The sequence below is a fragment of the Trichosurus vulpecula genome, chromosome 8 (genome assembly GCF_011100635.1).
Source record: "Trichosurus vulpecula isolate mTriVul1 chromosome 8, mTriVul1.pri, whole genome shotgun sequence".
NCBI lineage: Eukaryota > Metazoa > Chordata > Mammalia > Diprotodontia > Phalangeridae > Trichosurus > Trichosurus vulpecula.
The window spans coordinates 40,624,891-40,641,645 of record NC_050580.1 but is presented as its reverse complement, the minus strand read 5'-3'; the positions used below and the strand labels follow the sequence as shown (position 1 = coordinate 40,641,645).

General features: G+C 38.2%; 1 protein-coding gene across 1 annotated transcript in view; it reads right to left on the bottom strand.

Moving 5' to 3' along the window:
• GRID1 (glutamate ionotropic receptor delta type subunit 1) overlaps positions 1–16,755 on the bottom strand; it is a 1,144,779-nt gene that overhangs the window by 286,484 nt on the left and 841,540 nt on the right. Inside the window, exon 5 of the mRNA XM_036735649.1 lies at positions 11,910–11,963. Coding sequence (XP_036591544.1) covers positions 11,910–11,963 — 54 coding nt within the window. The remainder of the gene's footprint in view (positions 1–11,909; positions 11,964–16,755) is intronic.

Here is a 16,755-nt window from a genome sequence, read left to right as displayed (position 1 = left end):
ACAATCCAATAGGAATCAAATGGTGTATACAGTAGTGGGCAACTAGGGTAGTGAAGAGGCAGGTAGATGATGCTGTAGATATAACACTAGGCCTGGAGTCAAGAAGACAGGAGTTCAAATCTGGCCTCAGACACTTACTAGCTGTGTGACCTTATGCAAGTCACTTAACTCTGTATGCCTCAGTTTCCTCATCTATAAAATGAGCTGGAGAAGGACATGTCAAACCACTCCAGTGTCTCTGCCAAGAAAAGCCCAAATTAGGTAAAAAAAAAGTCAGCCACAACTGAAACAACTGAACGACAACAAAATATGGAAGAGCCTTGAGTCCGTGCTGTATGAAAATCAATTTGGGTATAACTAGGACAATTACATAAAAAAAGAACACAGAAGTGTAGGGTAGCCATGCCATGAGCCCAAGGAGATTGTGGCCTGAACCCTATTAACTGTGCAATCAATCAAAGAGTTAAAAACATGGGGCAAATCCTTTCCTCCCCAAGGTAGGCATTTGTAGGCAATCGTATACTCAATTGTCTATAATACGATCAAACCTACTTTATCACCTAAAACACCTCAATTCTGCCCCCTTAGTCCACAGCACAAGTTCTTAACTTTCTCCCTTCTGAACCAGGAATTAGTACTTTGGAGCACTTATAACTACTGAGAAGACCACAGCAGTAGCTGTACAATTGCTGGTGGGAACATTCCACCCTTCCTTGTCTGCCAGTAATTGATTTTTGGTTGTGGCAGCTACCCTTCAGAAAGTGAGTTCTATTCTCTGGAGCTATATCTGGTGAATAAAGTTCCCATCTCCTCCAAAGTTGTTGTGGGGAGGACAGAGTGAGTAGAACAAATCAAATATATATGATGGATTGCTACAGATCACAGATTGTATAAAATTCTCTTTCCCTTTAAACTCACTTTTTGTATGCTTCTTTATTATTGTCAAGGGCACTACCATTCCGCCAGTTACTCAAGCTGATAACTTGGGCATCATCCTCAATTCCTCATTCCATCCTCACCTCACCTACTCGATGAATAACTACATCTTTTAATTTCCATTTCCATATCTTTTTTTTCCATTTGTCCCCCTTTCTCTAGTCACACAGTTACCACTATGATCACCTTTTCCCTGAACTACCGAATTAGTCCTCAAGTTGACCACCAAGCCCTGCATCTCTTCTCATTCCAATCCATCTTCCACACTGCGGCCAAAGTGATTTTCAAAAAGCTCAGGTGTGATTATTCAATAAACACCAATGACTCACTGTTTCCTTTAGGAAGAAAAATTGTTTCATTATTATCTCATCTATTTTTTATTTCTATTTTTATAGCATACATTTGTAGATGAATAAATATATGCATAATGTGGGTGCAGGTTTTAAAAAAAAGTACTGATAGCAGCTTTTGTTGAAACATTTTTGGAGACTACCGATCTTAAAAAGAGAAGATTCGGGGGTGGGGGGAACAGGATAACTTTTTATACACTGGAAGGGCTTTCACATGAAAAAGCAGATTGGATACCAGAGGGTGTCATAAGGAATAATGAATGAAAAATGCAAAACTAGGCTAGATACAGTGGGGGGATCTGCAAAATAAGAGCTGTCTTCAACTAGAATGGATTGGGGCGGGGCGTAGTTGATTCCCCACCAATGGAGATAACAGTCAAATAACCACTTGTTGGGTATACCATTGCAAGAAATACTTCTAGTGTGCATCGAACTAGATGGCCATTAATATATTTTCCAAATCCAAAATGTTATGATTGTGCAATTGTGAGATTCTTATTTTGGGAGTGTGATAGTGATAGCAAGAGAGTGATCTTAACCAAATATTTCTGAAAACTTGAGGAAGGAAAATATGCTTTCAAGTGAGAAAGAAGTGGCAAGAATATTTAGAATGCTTTAGTGGAGGAAAAGAGCGGGAAAGGGAATCTTGGTGGGTAGATATTTAGGAGGGAGCATGTCCTACGGATGGGTGAAGGATGACCTGTGCTGAATGCACAGAATAGTTTTCCACTTCCCGGCAAATCTTGGGTTTTTCAAGCTTTAGTACCTCACAAACTATTTTATCTGCTGCAAATGAATCTTGGGACCCAATTATTTAGGGTAGTGAAGCAGAGAAGAGTTAAAGAATTCTCTCCTACCCTTTGGAACAGAATGATATTGGTTTGGGATTTTTCGATCAGCTCACTATAAAAAGTAGCATAGCTTTACCCAATAGCTCATAGGATCATAGTTCTAGAGCTCAAAGGGAAAGCAGATGCCTTGTAGTCTATCCAAGCACACATTTTACAGACGAGGAAACTGAGTTCCAACAAGGTCAAATGATTGGTCCAATATCACACAGTCACTAAATATCAAAGCAGATTTTGAACCCAGGTCTTGCGAACACAAATTCTGTACATTCTTTACTGCACAATATCACCACTTTGACAAGAGGAGATAAAAGGGACCCAAAATTGGGAATGTTTAAAAAGGTGAATTGATTCTAAGACATTTAAGGAACCTCTCCTTCCTATCTTTCCCTGCCTTCTATCATTGTTTTACTTTCTTTTGCCTTGACATTTGAAAATACGGCTTGTGGATTTATACCAAAGGACCCATACACCCTCTTTTCCAAATTCATAACCTGGTAGAATGAGTTAGAATTCAAATTTTAATTTTGACACTGAATTCCAGAAATTGGGAGATGTAAGAGACTTTAACAGCCTAAACAAGAATCTTTCTGTCTTCAAACATTTCTAAGAAGTACATGCATAAGCATTCATGTGTCAAGGGTAAGGAGTTGTATTTCCCCTTGACATTGATCTTAAATCATCTTCTATGTAATTTCCACCCATTGGTTCTGGTTCTATTCTCTGGGAGCAAACATAATCAATCTATTTCCTCTTCCACATTTTGGTTTCCTAAAGACAAGAAGGCAGTGATCTTTTATGTTCCTTTTCCTCTAGGTCTTCTCTTCTGCAGCCTCAGTTCCTTTAAGCAATCGCTGTATGTCATGGCACAAGGCTCCTTCATCATTCTTGTTGCTCTTTTCTTTATCCTTTCCAACTCATCAGTGGCTTTCCTAAGACAGGGTTAGGAAAGAGTTCCTAAAGCTAAATGTTTTCTGACCAGGGCGGACTATGACCTCTCAACCTAGAAACAATGCCTTATCTATTAAGACTTCATTGCCATTGCTGAATACCATGTCACACTAATGATTTTGTAATCAACTCACTTACTATCTATGTGACCTAGGGATATGGGACTTGCCCTCCTTGAATCACTGCAAAATGAAGATGATAATCATACCCATCCCATCAACCTCAGCAGGTTATTGTAAGGCAAGCACTTTGTAAACCATGGAGGCGTGAGTTGGTTGTTATTATTCTCTACCCCATGTGTATCTGATTCTGTTCTCACTTCTGTACCAAGCATAATAATTATCCAGACTGGCAAAGAAGGTGTAATGACAGGGTACGTAGGGTGCTAATAAAGCCTTTCTAGTGCATTTGATTGAATGCAGCAGGTTTATCTGAATCAACCAAAGATCCATTTGCTGAAAAAGTGATGGATGAAACTGCCTTCAGGTAGGGGAACTAACCTTTAGTTTTCAGACACGTTTGCTGCACGTTGTAATTAAATCTATTTTTAAAGCACCAAGGGTGTCAGGGCTGCCTTTGCTGGGGATCGTTCTGTCAAAACTCTGTAAGATGACAGTGTACTTTTCGGGCACAATTGACTCATGTCAAAAAACATGGAGTCTGAAGCCACAACAACAGTGATGGCTCTTTCTGAACCACTTTCCCTGGCAAGGTTTTTTAGCTGATTGGAAATGAAGCCAGTGGCCTGGACTTCCCATGACAGAAACAAGCTGACCAAACAAGCTATGAGGCAGCAGCAACCTCATAGGGGTGGCCATGAAGGAAGCCACAATAAGGTGTTTGAGACCTTTATGCTAATATGTAGGTTCTCACTCGAGCAATCAAGCAGATAACTCTGTTAGCGAGAACAAAGATGGAAAGTAAATATCTGAGAACATCTTCCTAACACAGCTTATAATTAGTTACATGGATCTAGGTGTAGAGGGTCCAATCATGTTCCCTGAAACATAAGTTTCGGCAAGAAAAGGCAGATGTAACAAGGTTTGCTTCAAAGGCAAATCTTGTTATATCAGACTTCTATCTTTTGTTATATCAGATATGTCTTATTATAATTTGTTAGAAGAGACTTGGCCTAATCCCCCTGCACCATCATTAGGAAAGGATGTGCTGTCATTTAATCAAGTGAATCCCTGTGTTTTCTAGATTAAGGTTTAGAAAGCTAACTCTTTTCCCTTAGAGAAATGGTAGCTTCTCTCGTAGCCCTCCCCACTCCAACACCAACATCTGTGCAGCAATATAGACCCTACCTTGAGAGATGCTAAATTGGCTGAAGCATTTCCTTAAAAAACAAGCAATTTCCTTATGCATAATGATACTTGTAAGCAAGTAACACCCCAATAATTAGGACAATAAAAGACATTTAAGTATGGTGCCATCTTACTAAAGTACATTTGAATATATTCACAACAGTGGGACCAGCAGCTTTGTGAAGGAATGAACTTCGTGCTGTCACTGGCAATGGAAAAAAGGGGCATAGATGGATGGATGGATGGATGATGGATAGATGGGTGGATGGATGGATGGATGGATGAAAAAATGACAGTTCTTCTAATTTTTTTGGGAGTAGCACATGGACATAACTACATGATATCATCTGGTTGTATGCTTTTGGACTCCCAGTCTCCTAAGACAATCGGAGACTTTCACATGGAATCAGGCAAAGTGATTCAGAACACACCAGACCATTATGCAGTTCTTTTTTGAATCTCTAGACCCCTCCAAAGATCAGCTCAAGCACCACCTCCTACATAAGCCCTTTCCTGATGTGTCTGGCTGTTAGTGGAGGAACTCAACTTTTTTTTTTTTTTTTATCATGGCCTCCTTTGGCAGTCTGATGATGCCTATGGTCCTTTTCTCCAAAAAATCTTTTTAAATGAATAAAATATAATACAAAAGCTTACAAAGGAAACCAGTTATATTGAAATAGTTAGCGACATACCTATATTTGTGTATATATATATACCTATCTATATATCTATATCTATCTATATATTAGATATGAAAGAACAGATTTATTCTTAAATCATTTTAGGACTATTAAAAATAACCTCTCTCTTTTGAAAGAGGATATATAACGTCATACATCAGACGTCAAATAAAAATAATATGCACAAATATAACAATCCTTTTGATAATAGATTTATTTTTGTTCGGATTGAGTATTTAAAAAGTTAAACCAAATTCCTTAAGACTTTGAATATATGAAATGCCAAATAATTATGCAACCAGATGGTAAACAAACAAAAAAATTTGTTGCCTCAAACTAATAGCCAATATCAAAATATATTTTAAAAATAAAAGTTAACTCACCTCAGATTAGGAACTCCCATTTAGCATCTCCCCTCAAAGTATGTCTCCCCCATTTCTACCAAGCTTTCATCACTCCTCTAAGCAATTGGTGTGTGGGTTACAATCCCATTGACAACAATGCAGAGTGTCCCTCATAGTGGGCTGTTATTTTTTTATTAATAGAAAACCAATTCTGCTTTTCTTCTCTCTTCAGATGGCACAAAGAGGAAAACCAAAACAAGGGCCCCATAATTTTGGGTTCTAGTCTCTGATTCCTAATAAGAAATGGTTTCTTAAACATTACTATGAATTGCTGAAAGGAAAATTTCCATAATGTGTGACTTGAGAGGCATTTAAAATGATGTCAGGAAAGTAGAGAGAGTATAGAGCAAGTATATCAGATGCCTCACTGTGGAGCAAAGGTAGTAACAATCTGTTACCTGAAAACTCAGCCCACTTCAATATACCTGTCCATTTTCCTATGTGTGATATTAGAACTATGGATGGCGCACTATGAATATGACAATTGTTTTTTTTTCAAGGATTCTTATGCATTTTTCATAGTGTATGAATAAGTGCTATTAAATAAAATGACAGAAATTAGTAGGAAAATTGCAATTTGTAATAAAAATGTGCGACTTTTTCTTTTACCAAATTTAACTAGGATGGCTCTGGCACATAAATTATGGCCAACTGCAGATTAATCAGATGTATTCAGATTTGTGAATGTTACAATATTAGAAATAATATCTTTTTTAAAAAAATCACTTGGGTTATTTATTGAGATCTCACTCTTCACAAGTATTTTTGAGAATGTTCTCACCATTCCTCCTGTGTTAATGTGTCATTTTTTCCTTTATGAATCATTCTTCAAGATCCCCTCTTCCAGGACCCTTTCCTGACCACTATCAAGATATTGATGAAATGTACACTTTAAATCACTAACAGAGAAGTGAATTAAAGAGTGAGATATTATGTTAATATGAACATGCTTCACATCCTATACGGCAGTCTAATCTGGGCATCCTTATAACTATTCTATACCCCACTGCCACTCCCAACTCCATTCCCACTTCTTTCTCAGGGCTTACTAGTCAAATCAAAACTATTGTACTATCATCGTTGTTTTTCTCCTGTAAAGGGTGCGTTAGTTGATTGCCAAATGGATAAACTCACCATCCTTATGACTTCCCAGATGTCATTTCCTGGTCTTCACTCTTTTATATTTTTCCCCATATTAGAATGTAATATCCTTGAGGCCAATGCCTATCTTATATCCTCATTATTCAGCACAATGCCCAGAGCATAAAAAGTGCTGGAATACTGTTTTTAATTCATCCATTTACTTTGGATATGGCTCAAATTATCTGATACTTTAATGGAATTGTGAACTCAATGATGTAAACACCTGCTCAAATGGTATATATGACAATACAAATTAAATTGTAACTCATATTTATGTGTTCCCATAAATCCTCAAGAATGTAGAGGGGGGAAAGAGAGAGAGAGAGAGAGAGAGAGAGAGAGAGAGAGAGAGAGAGAGGGAGAGAGGGAGGGAGAGAGAAGAGAAGAAGACGAAGAAGAAGAAGAAGAAGAAGAAGAAGAAGAAGAAGAAGAAGAAGAAGAAGAAGAAGAAGAAGAAGAAGAAGAAGAAGAAGAAGAAGAAGAAGAAGAAGAAGAAGAAGAAGAAGGAGAAGGAGAAGGAGGAGGAGTAGGATGAGGAGGAGGAGGAGGACAAGAGAAGAAAGAACAGAAGGTGGGAGAAGAAAGAGACAGAGAAGGAGAAGAAGAAGAAGAAGAAGAAGAAGAAGAAGAAGAAGAAGAAGAAGAAGAAGAAGAAGAAGAAGAAGAAGAAGAAGAAGAACTAGAAAAAGGTTTCAATAGTACTGAGAATGTGAATGTGTCAGTATGTTTTTAGTAAGGAGCATTAAGTTATGAATCAATGAATCCATATGGAGTCTGTTAACTATAATGCTGATTGTGGCCAGAAGTGATGACCCTGGACTTTGGTGTAAATCATGGTAAGGAAAGACAAGTTTGAACAGAGGATGAGACCAGGGAGTTAGTTTGGAAGTGAAACCTATATTAGGTGTGTATCGAAAGAAAGATGGATGGAAGTGGTTATGAATAGGTCATAATCTGATCGAGTTATGAAGGGATCATGGTAGATAGCACAGGAAGCATATGCTGGTTAGTTTGGTTAGATAATAGATATTTTAGGATAAACTTCTTGAATATCCAACAACAAATTGTAGGTTTTAGAAAACAATTAAGGTGTTTCTTTCCATAAATGTTATCAAAGCCAATTTGAAAGTCCAACTTCTTTCTCTTGTGTACTTCAAGGCAACAAACAGTGGGGGTGCTTTTAGGGAAAGCTGGATAAGGACTGGTGATGACAGTAGAAAGATACTGGGGAGATCTCAACTTGACAATATTGGAGTATAATTTAGCAAGGGAAGATAAATGTGAAAAAAGTATATTGAAAGATTGCAAATTCCTGTTTGAAATATCATTTCCCTGCAAGCTTTAGAACAAGAGTTTTACTTTGCTCTGTTGTTTATAAGAGTGTGTGTGTGCCTGTATGTGCGTGATGAACTCCTTTGGTATTATGAAGAAATCTACTGACCCCTTCTCAGAATGATGTTTTTAAATGCATAAAATACATAAGATCAATAAAATGTTAAAATAAAACTTATTTTTTTCATAAACCCAAGTTTAAGGACTCCTGGTCTAAATTAATCATCCAATATACACTCACACGCACACACACACACACACAAAGTCTGTAGTATAAAGTTTGAATACTCTTGCAGTGATCTGGAAGGGAAAGGAAATGACTAAAATAGCTAGTTATATCAGTTAAATAATGAAATTTTATATACATATACATATGTATGTATGTATATATACACACATAAATATATATGTTTGTGTATATACACACACAGCTATTATAGCCTGATTTTGTTTGAATAAGAGCAAATGATGGAGGTTGGCTATATGCAACTATACACATGGGTGTATACATATTTATACATATAATATACACATATACTTATATATATATATAGTTATATGTTACTATGAATACATATGCATATGTGTATAGATAGATTAGATAGATATGTAGTCACATGTGCTCATATTTTCATTATCTGTTCTTATTCAAACAAAATCAGGCTGTAATAGTCACTATGAAATGCTGTACATCATGAAGCCCTAATTCTTACTAATCAAAATCATTATACAATGAAAAACAAATTAAGGATACTTGCCAACATGGGTTTAGCTTTAATCTAGGATCATCCAGAAAGAAAACCAGAAACTTATTTGTCTACTGCTAATGATCATGGAAAATTTCCATGGTTAATAAATGCAAAGAGTCTAAGATGATGTCATAGGGGAAAAAAGCAACTAATAATAACAGGAAGATTATTTTCCATTTGAGCCATATGGTGATAGAGGAAGAGAGTAAAACATATGTCCAGGGTATTCAGAACGTGTCTGTATTTAATACTTAAGGGAGCTGTCTCTAAGAAAAATAGTTAACTTTATATAGAAAAGCATTTACTGAATAGCCCTCTATTTCAATACTCCAATAGAGCATGATTTCGTTGGTACAGCTAATGAAGATTGCAAAGCTTTCTAATTTTTGTTGATGGCTTTTGTGAATTTATATAGCTGAACACATTCTTCATTTCATTGATAGCTGGCATTTACATAGCACACTAAGGTTTCCAAGGTGCTTTAATGTATTACCTAATTTAACCTTCATAACAACCTGATGAGGAAAGTGCCGTTATCATTCCCATTTTATAGATCAGGCAACTGAGTGTCAGAGATGGTAAGTGGAATATGTAATATTGCATGGCTAATAAATTTTTAAGCAACAATAAAAAGCCAGTACTGACTTCATGCAGAGCATGCTATTCACTATGCAATCAATACTGCCTACTAACCATCACATCTTCCTGTCATAAACCTAAATGGCAAATATGTTACATAATCCACAATTCTTAGAGGTCTTACAAACAACAACAAAAACACATGCACGTGTCAGTAACCGAGGCAACATAAAGGCCTTCATCACAAAATTTCACTGGCACCTAGCCTGGCCTGAGTGTTCCTAGAATCTTTTCATTCCTGACAGAATTTGGCCCTAGGTCCCAATTAAAGAATTGAAGAAAGACCTCAAGCTTACTCTGTCTGAATAAAGTAGAAGAGATTATTTATTCTTTCATGAAGACAAGTAAAATTTGTGGGAAGGCAGTATGTTTTCATCTCCCTCTCTACTTATCTCATCTAGAGAATGAATAGGGTTCTTTAAGTGTGTCCCCCAGGTGAATTTCTTACCTTTATTTTCCATAAACATGTAATGAACTTAAGTTTTCATAGGTGTAACTGTGACAGATGAGTGGCACTTTGTCCCGGGGCAACAAAATTATAAAGTGCTTGTAGTGTTTACATCTTTTCAAGGTCTTAGGATAAAGATTGAAATTATCCCGTAATTAGCAAGAAAAAAGTTAAAATATGAAGCTCCCGGTTGGTACACATCCTTACCCTGAGACAACTACATTGCTCCAGCCCTTTCCTGCTGTCTGCCACCCCTAATTATTGGTTACCTAGTAGAGGCTTCAAGGTACCCTAGGTCTTCTGTCTCTCTACCGTGTGACAATGTCCCAGCATCTCTCTGTCCCCCAATTAAATTTGTCTTCAAAATTAAATTGGAGAACATATTACCTCATGCTTAATAATTTCCCCTGAATACATTTGGTGAAGCCTGATCCTGACACCAAAATTGTAGTTATAGCAATGTCTACAACATTCCTCCAATTTTATTTCATCTCATACTTTGGAACTGATGAATTTTTGTCGTTATGCAGTGCACATGTAGCTGTTGATTCTGGTCAGGATAAGGCTGTCTGTCAGGATGCGGCAAAATGAATTGGCCTTACTCCATGGAGCACCAATAGAAACCTTACTTCGGTATAAACTAGGAGTGAACCCTAATATTTGGTGGATTAGTATAAAGATAGGAGAGAAAGGAGTGATGAGAGAGAGGAGAAGAGAGGAAATGGGAAATGAAAAAAAAAACCACAAGGTAAAAGAGGAGAGGGAAAGGGAGGGAGAAAGAGAGAGCAGGAGAGACAGAGGAAGATGGAAATAGAATGAGATGGAGAGAACAAGAGAAATAATGAAAAAAAGAGAGACCAGAAGAAAAGGAGAGAACAAAGAGATGGAGAGAGAGAAAAGGGACAGGAGGAGAACGGGAGGCAGATAAGGTGAGGGATAGAAAGAGATGGATGAGACAGGAGAGATTAAAGAAAAAGGAGAAGGGAAGTGGGAAAGGGAAAGAAAGAAAGAAATGGAGACTTAGGAAAAGACATAGAGGGAGAGATCAGAGGCAAAAATGCCTGGCGTTCAAAATATATCTCTTCCTCCTTATAGCTTAGTAGCAATTGTGAGAATTGTAAGAGTTATGCCGGGAATTCTGTGGGGGTCCCTCCACAGCCTGAATGAAACATCAAAAAACAAAACCCAGCCTCAGGTCTGTGACTTAGGGTGTCTCTGAGAACAAAGAGAATTTTATTCTTTGGGGCCTGGAGAGAAGCTGATGGAACTCAGACCATCAGACATCAGACGATTAGGAGGTTGCAAGTGGTTCTGTGAAGCCCTTCAGTAAAGGTAAGGATGGATGCAATGTCCCTTCTGTTAATTACAGTGTTACATACTATAAAAGTGCCACAAGGTAAATGGATAGTTACTTTAAATGTCTATGACTGGTCGAGATAAAACGAGCACCTAATATGGTGAGGATTTATGTAGGAAACCGCTGAAAACTAGGCCTAGGAAGCAAACTGTTACCAGATAGATGCTATCTGCACAATTATTAGAATAAACCAACGAATCCTTTTCAGCTACTTTAGCCTGAGCTAATAGAGAACAATGCATCATAAAAGAATGAATTACCTCCATAATAAACCTGGCTTCTCATGGAATGAAGCTATTAGATCAGTTAATTTAGGAGTTGCTGATAATCTCAGCTCTACAGAAGACAGGCAAGGAGTAAAAGTACATACTGGAGTCAGATCTCAGTTAGTATGAAACCTACATCCAAAGTCCTCAGCCTCTGTCACTGGTTGCCAAAGAGAATCATGGGTCCTGGATAGTCTTACTACAGCACTACTTGGATGTGGTTACCCACCCTCACCCTCAAAACATATATACACACGAAAACATATGCATACACACATATAAATACATACACACATACATGTTCACATGTATATACCCCCGACTGTAGTTTGATTTGGAGGAAACAAACAAAAGGTTTTCAGTTGTTAGCTCCCATCATTACAGGGGCAATGTTTGAGTGTCTGGGTCTTGATGCCAGCAACAGTAATATGCCTAGGGTTAAGTGGGGTAATTAGAAGTAAGCCCAGGCCAGGGGTGCCCAGCCCTAGGACTCTCTTACCTCATTAACAAATACCCAGTGACTGTCCTTAGAAGCCAAGTTGGTTTCTACTGCCTGTAGAAAAAAGAAAAAAAAGAAAATGGTAGTGAATAAGTGATACACACTGGGGAGGATATACTTAATCACTGCTTGGGGTTCACTTTATCACCCGCATTATGGAAGATTTTGTTCATGAAAAGCCTATTGTCTCCCAGTGCTGCTAGTTTTAGCCAAGTGGGCATTATGTTTCAATATGACCACAGCCTGCCAAGGTAGGCTGGTCCCCTAAAACCAAGATGGAAATTCTTTGGTACCTATTTTTGAACTACAAGAAAAAGACCAGCTTACTCAAGTTTCCTAGGGCATCAGAATCATATAAAACTAGAAAGGACCTCAGAGGCCATTGGCCTCCCTCAATTACAGATGGGAAAACTGAGGTCCAGGGAAGCAAAATGACTTGCTTAAGATAACAAAGGAAGTGCACATCAGAGAATATAATCTCCAGTCCCATGACTCTAGAGTCAGGGTTCTTTCCATGGCACCATGGTAGAGGAATGCATAATTTCATAATACCATGGTACCATGGTAGAGGAATGCACTGCCCTACCAAGGACCCAGGAATTGATGACTCCTTCTCATGTCTCATGTGCTATCTCAGCATTAAAAATTTTATCATAAATGTCATGACAACCTTAAAAATAGGAAGTGGCCCCTCAAAATATCATAGGTGACCCATATTTTTCTTCCTCTTCTTTCTATTTAGCCACTACTCTTTCTCCCTCTTATCTAAAACTAGCTCTGACCTCTGTTCTACAAAAAGTGTGCTGAGCCACATGGATGCTGCCAAAAAACAAAAATAAAAGCAAAAATAGCCCTTGTGAGGGATGGACAGAAAAGACAAAGAGCAAATGTTACTTATCATTACATTTAACATAATTCCTTCTAGATTCCTGGAAGATGGACAAGGATATATTTGACTAACAGAGAGTCCATTGTTCCCAATACAAGCTTGTGATCCTAGACTAAGGAAGGTCCCACCTTCCTATCTTGGGTTTGTCTCATTGCAAGCACATTAGCTTCTTTTTTAATAATTAATTTTGTAGGATAATTTATTATTTGATTGTTACTGATTTTTTATATCATCTTAATTTCCCAACATATTTTTCCTCCCCCTTCCCTAGACAGCCACCTCTTATAAAAAGGAAAAAAGGGGGAGAAAAAAAGAAAAACAAATCACCAAATGCAACAGAATCACTAAATCTATCATGATATGGAGTATTGTTATCCAGTGTTGTCCCACCTTTGACAAGAACAAAAAGAGAACACAATGATTCTGTGAATTTCATTTCCTCAAATGTCCAGTTCAACATCCAAACCCATATAGACAAAATTGCCAGAAAGAAACATTCTCCTCTCCAATGGAGCTAAAGGATACCCTTCCTGGATTTTTAGATAGTCAGGCCTTTACAGACAAGTGCTGAGTGAAAAAGTAACAAACACAATGACCATTTCCCCAAGAATGGGCTGAGGATTTCTAAACTGGGGAGACAGATGACTGACCATATTATTCCTCACCGGCCGGCCGGGAGAACCAAGTCAATAATGTAAACAAAGGTCAGTTGGTCAACAAACATTCATTAGGTGTTTACCATGTGCCAGACATTGTGCTACTCACTGGAGCCACAAAGAAGAGGCAATCCTGCTCTTACACTCAGTCTAATGAGGAAGACAATATACATATAACTAAGTACAAAAAACATATTAGACCAAATTAAAGGGCCACAGGATACCTGAGGTCTGTAACACAAGTCTTCCTCATCTTCACCTTGATCTTCCTTCAAAACAAAGATCAGGCCCTGCCTCATATATGAGACCTGCCTTCCACTCACATTATTATGTATTCTCTAATGAAATTACTTTGGGTGACTTTGAATATACTTTCATTGACTTCTGAAGGAAGGAATTCTTTTACTTTTTTATCCTTAGCACCTACTTCAGTTCATTGTATGTTATGGTCCTGCCCTCAGTTAGCTTTAGGGTCCCAACATGACACAGTATTACTGAATCTCAGTTTCCTTATCTATGAAATGGGATTAGTAATGTTTATTAGGTTTGCCTTCCCAAATGAGTTAAGGCAGACAGAAATGAAGCTTCCCCCCTTTCCACTACTGCTATTCTCAATAACAACAGCAAAGCATAAAACTAAATGCTCCCACAGAAACTGTGTTTTGTTTAGTCTTGGCTGTTTCCACTTTTCCCATCTCCACATTTCTGCTTCCATGCCTGCCTACATTCCTGAACATTCTGTCCTCTATGGGATCTGAGTAACCACTCTTCCTCCCTGACTCCTTTGGGAAACGCCTTGCCAGGAAAAATGAAGTGCAGTCTCCTGACCAAATCCTCCCTCTTCTTCTTCCTCCCATGCCTGTTAAGGAAGGAAATCCAAGGCCTTCTTTTTCCACAAATTGAAAAGAAAAGAAGCTTCTAGAGAACAAAACCTGATATGTGAAGCCTATGCAGGGCCTGGCAATATGGCCATGAGCAACAGGGCATCAACTGAAAAAGCCAGGGGCTTCACCTTGCCTCAGTCATCAAACTAGTCCCAGCCTCAGTGACAGCACCAGCACCATCCTGAAACTCTGTTTTCCTTCTGATTCTTTATCCTTTCAAGTTTCCCTCAGACCCATCAAAGTAGAAAGGAAGAAAACAAGAAATGTCCCTCAACAGGGATTTGTGAAATGTAATGAGTCACTGAGCCCAGCTGGGATCTTACTTGTTTGCATTTGGTTAAGTTTCTTATCCTAAAAGTCATACTCCCAATTTTGCTAAAACCAAGAGCAGAAATCAGGTCTATGGCCTAGTTTCTGAAAGAAGCTGTGGGCTCCAGGTTGCTTGGGGGTAGGGATGGTGGAGGGTTAAGAATAGTTGTGTGGCAGATATTAATTAAAAAGTGTCAGGGCACCAATGGAAGGGAAAATAGCTTCTGTTGGTCTCTCAGGTAAGAGAAGGCGGCCATGACTCTACCTGGGATGAATGCCCATCTGACAACTGAAGCTATATCTTGGGCCCTAACCACATGCATAGTGATATGTGGGTTAAGGAGAGAAGGACTCGGTCCATGGAACCCCATGAAGCAAGAGACCAACATTGATGTCCTATTTCCTTACACAAGAGACATGCATGGGTAATTTGTTAAGCCTCTTTTCCCTACAAGGAGACAAATAGCTTTGGGCTCTCAAGTTCCCAGAAGGCATAGCTCCTTTAGCATCTGGAATAAACAAGGAGCATTAGAAGCTACTGCAGCTTGAACAAAGAGAATACCCATAACAATTAAAGGGAATCTGCCAGTTCCACTGGAAGGCCCCTAAATGGCAATAACCCAGTGGGGAATGGCACTCCCAGAATTTCCCTGTAAAAACCGTATGTACTTGGAGCTTCTGGTACAGTGTGTCCCTTTTTCTTGAATGATATTTGTTACAATTGAAGCTGATTCACACTAAGCCCTGCTCCTTCCTTACCACCAATTCTAAACCACCAACCTCTTCCCCCATTGCCTTCTGGGTTCTCATCTTGATCCATGTAGAGATGGTTTGCCCCTTCAGTGAGAATGTTAAGTCCCTTACATGAAAGGTTATAAGATCTTCCTCCCTTCATCTTCCATAGTATGGAGTAGAGTTCTTGGTCACAATAGGAATAAAGGAAGATGTATCACCTTCAACAGTTACAAGAATAGCGCAGAAAAAAAAAACAGCACCTTTTCCTGTTTCCCAGCCTAGTTAGTAATAGTGGGTATTACTTACTCAGCTAGTAAGTGAGTCATTAAATGTAGACATAAAGCTACGTGGCATCTTGTCTGAGTAGGAATAAGTGCTACTTCAATTATTTGTTCCACTATCAAACTTTCAGGACAAGCATCCTTATGATTCATTTTCCTCTTCTAGAGCTTAAACATGGTAGACATTTACTACTATCTCCCAGAGCAAAAGAATGACAACTGAGGCATGAGGAGCAAGTAATGACCTGCAGATAATTAATTTATGTAAATTATATGGTGCCAAATCATTTTTAAAATAGAGAAAAAAGTGCCACCATTTGTCAGCATTTCCTGATATCCTCCTCTACCCCCATACACATGTACTCTGTATTCAATTGGCATATATTATGAATATACATCTATGTATAACATCATCTCCTTCATTGGAATGTAAGCTCCTTGAGGGGAGAGAGTATTTCTCTTTTACCTTTGTATCCCCAGAACTTAGCACAGTGCCTATCACACAGCAATTAATCAGTAATTGTTGGTTGAGTATCCTACATGCGACTGGGAGGCAGGAGACTTATTAAATTCAAAAAAGCCTCTCAAATTGACATATAACTTTCTTTTTCATCCTTCCTACAATTCTCTAAAATCTTCCAATCACAAGACAGCAGACTATGGTATAAAAATTACTGTATTTGTCATCATAGGTCCACATTCAAATTTCAGCTCAACTGTTTCTAATCTACATAACAAGCAAGTCTTTGAATTGTTTTGGATATCATTTACTTCTTTTATTAAGCGAAAAGTTTAGATTAGAAAACATTCAATGTCACTTCCTCCTCTATGGCCTTGGTTACATTACTTAATTTCTCTGATCCTCGATTTCCTCATCTGTAAAATAAGGTGATAGAACAAGATGACTTTTAAGATATTTTCCCATTTCAAATCTAGGATCCTCTGACCATGCCAAATCTTAGTGATGACCTCTATGATTCCTTCCCTTTTTAAATCTAGGCTCCTACAATGTTTCCAAATTCCAATACTGTCATATTGGGTAAGTCACATGACCCACACTTTACCCACTCTTATGGCCTTTGCCAAATCCTT